At 35.0% G+C, this 10085-nt stretch overlaps 1 protein-coding gene across 1 annotated transcript in view; it reads right to left on the reverse strand.

The window, feature by feature from the left end:
• LOC108968942 overlaps positions 1–9792 on the reverse strand; it is a 36851-nt gene extending 27059 nt beyond the window's left edge. Inside the window, exons 1-2 of the mRNA XM_018933304.1 lie at positions 9710–9792; positions 2301–3862 (exon numbers count right to left, since the gene is read on the reverse strand). Of these exons, the coding sequence (XP_018788849.1) occupies positions 2301–3584 (1284 nt within the window). The 5' untranslated portion in view covers positions 3585–3862; positions 9710–9792. The remainder of the gene's footprint in view (positions 1–2300; positions 3863–9709) is intronic.
• Positions 9793–10085: the final 293 nt, after the last annotated feature.

The raw sequence follows: 10085 nt of genomic DNA on the forward strand, positions 1-10085 counted from the left end.
TATATCTGACTCTTCTAGTTTTAGGACTTACAAACAACCGTTATGTGAACAAAACTATAATACTCTCTTTAGCAACTTTGTTGCGAGAGTATAATTATAAAGGTGTATTATAGTTATAAGTTTTTCAAATTCGGACTTTATACCGCATATGTATATATATCGGTCAATATGTAAGATATTTTATGAAAATTAACTGAACGTATAGTAGTGATACAATATACATACATATAATTTAATGCTGAAAATATGTGAAAGTTTTCATCGAATTACCTCAACTTCCATATACTACATTTAATAATATTCGATATTCTAACAATGTAGAATATTTCAGTGAAAGTGAACTATTTATTTATAAATTGCTTCAAAATATGTTTCCGAGTATACCTGAGCAACGCCAGATATTAATGCAGCAAGCTAAGACTTTTATCTGCCCCAATACACCCCACATAGCGATTTCTGACAATCCTACTTTAAACGATTTAGGTCGATCAAAAAGTGTAATTATTTAAAGAAAATAGGTTGCGTGACACAGTCCTTCGAAGGGATGAGCAAAATAGCAGAATTGCATGAAAGAAGTCTTTGTTAGCAAGAAGAATAATAGGTACGTTGGCAGTTTGACGACAATTAAATTGGGAACAGTTTCTTCATTCTGGAAGGAAGAGATATTGGCGGAAGAAAGCAAGTACAATATATTTAGAGCAGACTGCTGAGTAAATTTGTACAGAAAACCCCATTAAGAGATCTTAGATATTTGCGGCTTAAAGTTAAACACCGTGACGGTCACGTGTACTTTGTCGAAAGGATTATGAACATACATATATCAATAATGAAATATTTTGAAAAAATAATTTTAAATAAAGAGCTGAAAATTTGGTAGAAAGGACACATATAATTTCTATCAATACCATAATTCCTAACATAATGCTAAAATTGTAAAAGAAGGGCTCATATATTATTGCCGCATGGGGATCAAAACGTGTAAACCGCCACCTGTAAACTGATATAGTATATATATGTAAATGTTTATGATCAGGACAGCGAGGCGAATTGCATTCTGAGTGCTTGTGAGTTCGCTTGGTAAAACTTAGTATACATGTTCTTGGCAGCTTAAAGAGGCAGGCCTTGCAGATAGGCGGAATTTGACCATTGTCACCAACACAAAATTGCGTTAAGCGAAAAACCATAAATGCTTAAATAAACCTCATATCTCAGAGCCACTATGGGACTTCAGGGCTTGATAGGAATTGGTGTAAAAATTGGACAATTTTATCCAAATTTGGTAGATAATATTATTCGTTCATTTCCTATATATCGAAGTTTTATATTCCATGTGACTATCTCACTTTCTTCTTCTTTACTGGCAAAGACACCGCTTAAGCTTTAACAACAGCGCGAGGCTGTTTTTAACTTTTCATTGGGGGATTATTTCACATTAGAGTGTATCAATAAAGTGATGATGATGTTATCTCAATAAACTCTGCACAAATATGTATGTACATAGTGCCAGTGGATGAATTTTTACTTTAAATGTCGTTCAATCTGCGAAATATTATTGGCACAACTCAGTTCCCGCTATTCGTCAATAGTAGCAGTTAGTGGTGATCGATTTTGATATATAACTTAGATATTTGAAAAAAAAACTGCGTTTCCATATTAGTGATTTTGTCTATGTGTCATATACATTTGTTTGTGCGAATATGTCCGAAATGTTGTCGTTGCAATTAAACAAATCTGCTTCTGAAGCATATCAAGAACTCAAAAAACTTTACGGGGACAGCTCCCGTGAATCACAAGAAGAGCTTGATTCATCTTTAGGAATCACAAGTCAAGAAATTTCATATCAAAAATGATTCAAAACAAAAATTCTGCTGTACGACAGCGCCCGGCCTCATGATGCCAAACTTATCAAACCTACCAGGAAACACTTAATGGGAAGTCATACCTCATCCGCCATAAAAACAGCGTAAACTTAGTTGCGCATCTAATATATTATCGAAATTCAAAGACAAAATATTGTCAACGACAGAGCAGCTTTCGTAAAAAATAGATAAAATCGGGTCAGTACTTGCCCTAGTATTTATATACCCAAAATAAACATTTTCTTACCTCCTGTTAGCAATGCTATATATTTATACATACATATGTCGATCAATATGTAAGATATCTAAATCTAAACAAAATTAATTTAAAATGTTCGGTTACGTCCAAAATTACCACTTCCTTACTAGCATTTATTTAAGATTAGAAGTATAGTTTTATCTTATAATTGTTTATATGACGAAAATGTTGAAAAAACTCACCTGTAAATCTGGTGCCGTACCAGGTTGTGCTAGGTCACAGGCAGATATCCAGGGATTAAGTCGAGTCAGTGGAGACTCGCTTTCGAATATTGACCTATTGATATTTCGAGTATTGCTCTCATTATCCGTCGCAATGGTGTGACTCAAGCCATTTTCATTAAACGCGGCCGCAAACGAAGTATCGACAATCACCCTTAAATTATTTTGGTTGTTTTCTTTATGTACCACGAAATTTTTTCCGTTTTTATTTAGGTTTGCATTTTCCTTTACATTAGTTTTTTCTTCTTCATTTCTGTGTTCTTGTTCATTTTGAAAATTATAGTGATCTTCAGTACCATTTTCACTATTCTCATTTTTAAAGTATTTGACGTCCCGCGGTTTTTGTAGTTTCTTTTCAGGAGCATTAGTTAAAAAGCCCTCACTCACACCACTAGTTGTGTCCTCCTTTACATCATAATCATCAACAATGACATAACCAATTTTGTCATCTGTGAATTTCGTGAGTCGATCAAATGATTCTTCCGATAGAAGATCATCCTCGGCCACCAACGCTAAGATATCATCCTCGTCCAAAGATTGTGATGTATCCGCAGAATTTGTAGGATATCGTAGGGAAATTTTTTCAGTATTTATATTGATGGCGGTATCATCAATTAAAAGACTGGCGCTAGTTTTTGCTTCCACATTTGGGATGATGTCCTCAACATCGTATATTCCACTACCGCTACCACTTTCAGGGTCTATCACACTTTCCGAGTTACCCACGCTGTCACTTTCCCGATCGCGCCCACGGTCGACTTCGGTTTCGTGTCTATTTTCGTTTAGTTTTCTTTTACCTATTTTTAAACTTCGTATTATTCTCGTTTGTCTAGTTGCACGGGAAGACGATTTTAAGCCAGATAGAGTTTCCAACCGAAGGTGCTGATCGCTTTGGACTGATCTATCACTTGCGGATGCAAGTGGGAGCAAGTTTATGTGGCTATTGTATATGTAGTTATACTCCTCTTTGCGAATTTCTCCTTCCGAATCTTGAAGAGGATGATTAGATAATGATCGTGAATTAGCTGATGTTAGCACACCGCCTCCGCCGAGGAAGGCTGGAAATAGCAGAGAAGGTGTCAGAGGTTCAAGATCATTATCGGATGCGGTAGAAGTGAAAAAAGCCGGTGGTGATGATGATGATGTGGCCGATGATGATGATTTGGAACTGGTGCTGGTGCTGCCACGCCGAGCCCCCGAAATAAACGCAAGCGCCATCACGACCAGCCCGGGTCCTGGCCGCATATTGACCTCGGGTTCGGCGGTGCTAGCATGGTGCAGGCCCGCTTGAGACGCGCTTGCGACTCGGATTTAATACAAATAATGACGGGCTCATGGCCCCATCATATTTTCTTAGTGTTATTGATGATAGTACTCCGGAACAGATGGTTACAACTTCGCCGATTATACGAATATTCTACTCTGTTATATACGCGATATACATACAAATATAAGTATATATGTTAATTGAGCTATTCATAAAATTAATAGTTATTAATAGCCGTAGTCCAATCGTGTGAGACCTGAAATAAAAAGTAACTATAAATATAAAAACCATCTAGAAGCTTATTCCATAATAATACTATAATAAAAACTTTTAAACCAATTAAAATGCATCAAAAACATGAATGCAAGCAACAAAAATACCATTTTCATATGTTAAAATGTTAATTGCCATTTTTGCTCTTAAAAACAGCTTCAAACGTATGTACATGTTCTAGAATAATTAATCTAAACCATTATAATCAAGAAAGAAGTATATATGGGTGTAGTCGAGCAGTTTGTACTCTCTCTATTAGCAGAAAATAAATTTTAGTAATTTCTGTGTAAAATTTTGTGTAAAGTTTTGAATCAATTGCGCTAATTTTTGGTATCACATTAACTTCTCTACTCTTCCCTGACTAACAAAGTCTCAACCTTATTATTCTAAGATATATTTTCAGTATTGACCAAATTTCAAATGAATTTAATGGTAAATTACACTATACTCACTAAATTACCCTATACAAAGCGACCGATATATCGGGTATTAAGTCGAAAGGAATGTTGGGTCAGCGGGAGCAATGAGTAGCGATACAGTCGACGCTCTCAAATTAGAAATTCCAGAAATTAGAATCGGGTTTGCAATACATTAAATGTTCTCTGCAAAGCACGTTTGAACTTCTGGCTTTCCGATATTAATTTTTCATATTCAAAATAAACAAAAATGTAACAGACTATATGTCAAATAAAGAGTAGTGTTGAAATTGGTGATTGATACGTCTATTTTATATTCGCAATTATCTTTATTTTTGCTGAGAACATATGAGCAATCATTACTTTCTTCGTAAGAATTGCAATACATTCGAAAGACGTTTATTTTACGAAAAATCACATTTTAACCATTAACCACTCCCCCGTATTCACCTGATATGGTACGGTGCGACTTCTTCTTTTTCGAAAAAATGCATTTGCCCATGAAAGGAAGGCGTTATGGGGTCATTCTACAGGCTTATGCCGACATATTGGTGGTCATACCAGCCAACGAGCTAAAACATGCGTTCGGAGTGTTTTTGGACAGTGTAAAAAGCTGTATTGAAGCAGAAGGAGACTATTTTGAATAAAATAAATTGATTTTGTCGAAAAACCTTTTGTTCTGTTTTTTTTTTTTAAGTCGTGTTTACTTTGTAACGCACCTTGTAAAAGCAAATATTGCTATTACCAATGCCGGATTAAACTAGTGCGGGGCCTGTAGCAAATTCTGTCAAGGGGTCCTTGGTTTGCTATATGTTCTCAAGTTTAGGATTCTAAATAAAACAACATTGTTACAAATAAACTCTTCTGGATTTATTATAGGCAAATTTAGAGATAAAACTTTCAATATCGAGCAAGTCATGCTCTTTATTCAACAAAGTGAGATATTTAAGATGTTCTTTGCCCATCGTGTTCCTTAATTAATTTTTAATACGTTTTAATGCTGAAAAAGAACGTTCGCCACTGCAGTTAGTGATCATGAGAGATAAGAAAATTCGCAAAGCTATTTCTAAGTTTGGGATACACGATTCTAAAGAATTATTTAATAAAAGTTTATAATATTGCTGTTGCAGAGGCTCCTGTTTCTTGCTGCCAATAACCGTAGCCACATCTGTTTTCAGGAGCGCTGTGAACTGCACTAATTCGCCACCTAGGCTGTTCTCCAAATCATCTTCGTAAGCACTGACCATACTAGAGGATTTTTCCAAAATCTCTTCTGTTATAAGAGATATTAGCTGTCGAAGTACTTCAAAAACACTAGTACTTTTATGATATGCTTTCATATCTTTAGTTAAAGCAGACAGTACGTTATCAATAATGACAAGAAACACCTCAAATCCGAAACGTTGTCCAGGTGTTTGATTTTCAACAAAGTCGTCGAGTGTACTAGAGCCGCTGAAATGGTCGTACTTTGTATTTTCCTTGATTCGTCGTGATGTCTGTTGCTAGTATTCTTCACCGTAGGTCAGATCTTTGAATCTGGATCGCATTGCTTAGATCGCATTGCTTGGACGTAGCCTTGATAAAGAACGTATCCTTTTATCAAGGTCTTGCAGTGCAGCGAAGCACTAGTCGCTTGCAAGCGTTCTAGGACTTCGTTTCACGTAATTGTTATTATTCCCGTTTCTAACTTATTCATCGTTGAAAGTGGTCCGTAAGCTATATTACGGCACTAGGCTTTTTGATCCACGTTATTGAAAATGTCTTCCAATACTTGCTTAACAGTGATAAATCCACATAAAAGTGCCGTCGTAGCATCAGCTGGGGCTGACCACCTAGTGCCCGAACACTGTTCGGAAGTTAATCGGAATTTTTGAAGTAGAATCATTATCGATAGATCGAAGCGGAAAAAATGTATAGAGTTTTTCAATACAATCGGAGAAAAGTAATGATTCTGTACAACAGTCTGCAAATGTGCAAGACAGGGAATGTATTCTGCATACTTATTTATTTTCTCAATTCGGGCTTGTAAGCCGATGTATTTCCCAATCATGTTGCTGGCAATATAATAGCTTTGCTCACGATAATCTTTGATATTAATGCCACTCTCACTCAAGAAATCTAGTCAACTTTTCTTTTAACGGTCATGAAGCATACAAAATCTAAAGATATTCGATAATGATTTTCTTTTTATTTTAGTTTATGAAAATATTTATTTAATTAAAAATTAATGCAAAGCAAATGAAGTTTGCACACTTTTCGCGATAATCATTTCGACATATCAGCCATCAAATCCACGTTAATTATGGAATACGAAAAAACTTGACATTGCCGTAGACATTTTACATCGACTTCGTTAAAAATTGGAAATGGGTCAATTCCGGTGGTTTGATATCAATTCCATCCGTCGTTTATCAATTCACAAAAAATGAACTCATCACGAATGTTCGGATAGTGGAAGATTATCGTAACTACGATTCCTTAAGTGCACGCGCAATGTTAGCAGCCAAAAATACCGATGTTGTTGACTTAACTGGAGGATTCAAAATCAAATTCCGGGAGACGTGCGCTAATACAAATCGATCGATCGTTTTGACAATGAAGACGACACCGTGAATTATCCCGTGGTATTTCTAATTTCTTTGGATAGGCGTGGTATGCCCCCACATCATTTACGTCTCATAGTAGGATCTATCGTTATTATGTTTCGCAATCTGCATGCGCCGACTGATTGTGACTCAGCTATCGAATACAATGGGGCAGAATGCTTGATTTTACAAATTCCTTTGAGTTCTAACGATTTGCCATTTCAGTTCAAAGGTATTCCGTTTCCAGTGAAAATTGCATTTAAGATGACAATCAACAGGACACAACAATAGTCGCATAGTGTGTGGCATAACTTTGGAAATGCTGTTTTGCATACGAACAGATATACGTGGGTTGCTCACGAAATGGAAAACCATCTTTCGGTACATCGGAACAGAAACCAAAAAATCTTGTTTATCGAGCTGCGTTACATTGCAAAAAAAATGACATGATCAAGTTAACTTTCTTTTCATTTCAAAATGCATAATTTCACGCAGGACAACGGCTGCGGGATCAACTAGTTTTGATATAATAAAAAATATAATAAAAATAAAAATCCGCACGCTTGAAGGGTAGGAAAGTACCTATTATAGATACTAGTCTAAATATATCGATTATAATATTTCTAATTATCCATTAGAACATTACAGTTAAGAAGTTCGTAAAATGCCTAGTTATTTTTATGATTTAACGTGACGAAATCGAGTTTTAGGTTTTCAGGTGGAAGTCAAGCATAGCGATAAATAAATATAATAGTTATCTTCGATTCTGCTCTCTTTTCATAAAAGCAATAAACTTATCGAGTTAACTTCGTACCACAGAGTATGAGGATACCTCATTAAATTGATATAGCTGCTTTCTTCAATGCTACCAAGTTCCGCTTGGATATTTTATATCAGTGTTACAACGCTGAATGGTTCAAGTAACAAAAGAAATAAAAAATTTATTTTCTTTTATTTCTAAAACATTAGTTATAGTAGTTTACAGAAAACCAAAAAAAGTGTGTACAATGTGTTTTTGAGGTGAGTGCAACATATAATATCTCAATTAGATTGAGCGATAATTGTTCGATTAGTATTATGTGTTTCGGTACTAAAAATTAGGAATGGTCCGTCTGTGAAATTGAAAACTTGAGTAAAAATTTAATTATCGTAATAAAACTTAGCACCCAAGAGTGCTCGGTGCAGATAGGCTGAAACGGACCTTTTGCCAATCCATTAAATGACGTTAATCGAAAACCTATAAACTACTATAATTAAGCACCAAATGACAAAACTGTAGTTTTGTAGAGAAAGTAGGTACTTAGAAACATCCGTGAGCTGAGAATTTGTAAAAAGTGAATGGTTATGATGAAATCTGCTAAAAATAGATAATTCGATAAATATGGAAAATACGTAAGAAGCAGAAAATTTTACAGCTTAAGAGCTTCAAAGGAAACAGTGTAAAATAGATAATGTGCGAGGCATCGCCTAACTTTAAGTGAAATACCATATCTCTAGAACTGTTCAACAAAAGTCAATGAAATGGAGTTGGTAACATTATATTTGTCTTCTGATTTATTAGTGTGAAAATGGACTGAATTGGGCTATAACCACTCATACTTCGCATATAAGTATCGCAATTTTGATGAGGTGATGCAAAAAATGGTAATTTCCTTTTCTTACTTCTTCCATCTCTCATTTATCTAACAGAAAGATTTTCGAGGAGATAAGTAAGCAAAACAGTATCAACGGATACATTGGATATGTCATAAAAGAGTATAAAAAGTTCTTTATCTTGATTTTCATCGGTCAGTTCGTATGCCAGCTACATGCATACATACATGTATGCTACAGTTGTCTGATGTGAATGTGAACAATTTTTTCAGTGATTGTACCGTTGGCCATGGAAAAACTCGTGAAGATATCCCACGACAATCGGGTCTACTTAACCGGAACGGACCCGGATTTTTATCCGGCCAAGGACTGTCAACTCGCCAGAATTCTAACGCTACACCAATAACAAGATATCTCGTCAAATAAAAAGGTTTTTTGGACACATATTCAATGGTAACTATACGCAATAAATGGTACGATATTGGCGGTTTCGACAAATGAGCAGCTTCTTTGAGAGAAAAGGACGATTGAAAAGTCTAAAATCTGAGTTCGCGCATATACAGGACACAAATTAAATACCTTCCTTTCCCTGAACAGGGAATAAAGAAGGATATTTTGAAAAAATTTCATAGTTTCGTACATAAATATGTATTGAAGAAACTCATTATCTGATAATAATAAATATGTTTCGAAATTTCGATATATGTTTGTAGAGGATCCGCAAGTAGCCAGTCCTCGGTACTACCATTAATGAACAAAAAGCTGAGAGCACTCCTTTGTTCCCCACTTTCACCCATCCAGCCTACAATCCAGCTTCCTATTCCACTGTCGAATGCTTCTATTTCCTTGTCTCAGAAAAGATTTTAATATGAAATTATCTAAAGGAATAAAATAATACTATATATATATATATATGTGTGGATGTAATAAAATATAAATACGCTATATACATAAATAGTTCTTTATGACTGATTTGGTTACTTAAAATAACCTATGTATGTAAAATAGTTTATTAATAAGGATGCATAAAGGCGCCCATTAGACTTTACAAATTAATCTATAAGAAAATTGGTGGCATTGTGAAGGCTTTGGATTGACTCATTCATATATATATTCCATTCATAATTAGTAAAACTTACTAAATTTTAGATAATTGATACATCAAATATATATAAATATGCAGATATGGTTTCATAAACATGTGCTTAATGTGCAAGCTTTTAAAAAAGGTCATACCTCTTTTAGGAGGATGGCTGTAACCAAAACTGTTTCAATTTCAACTCCCAGCATAAAATTTTATTTGCGGTTTCAGCAGCGCTCAACATACCGTTAATCGGCAATTTTATGCAAATATGTAATTAGATGTATATGCGTTAATTGTTGTCGTTATTCGAAATCCAAAATTGTAGGTGCAAAATTTTAAGTGTTGACGATGATATGTTGCATTAACATTGACACTAACAAAAACTGCTAAGTATATTCGATCGATAAGTACCCAAAATTAGAAACTGCAGGCAATTAAGAATGAGTTGTGCTAAACGAGAGACGGAATTGTGTCGGCATATTCCCACAAGCAGTCCAGCAGTCGTAGTGTGCTCATACTTATGTGTAG

The sequence above is a fragment of the Bactrocera latifrons genome, unplaced genomic scaffold (assembly GCF_001853355.1).
Source record: "Bactrocera latifrons isolate USDA-ARS-PBARC rearing strain unplaced genomic scaffold, ASM185335v1 scaffold_234, whole genome shotgun sequence".
Taxonomy (NCBI): domain Eukaryota; kingdom Metazoa; phylum Arthropoda; class Insecta; order Diptera; family Tephritidae; genus Bactrocera; species Bactrocera latifrons.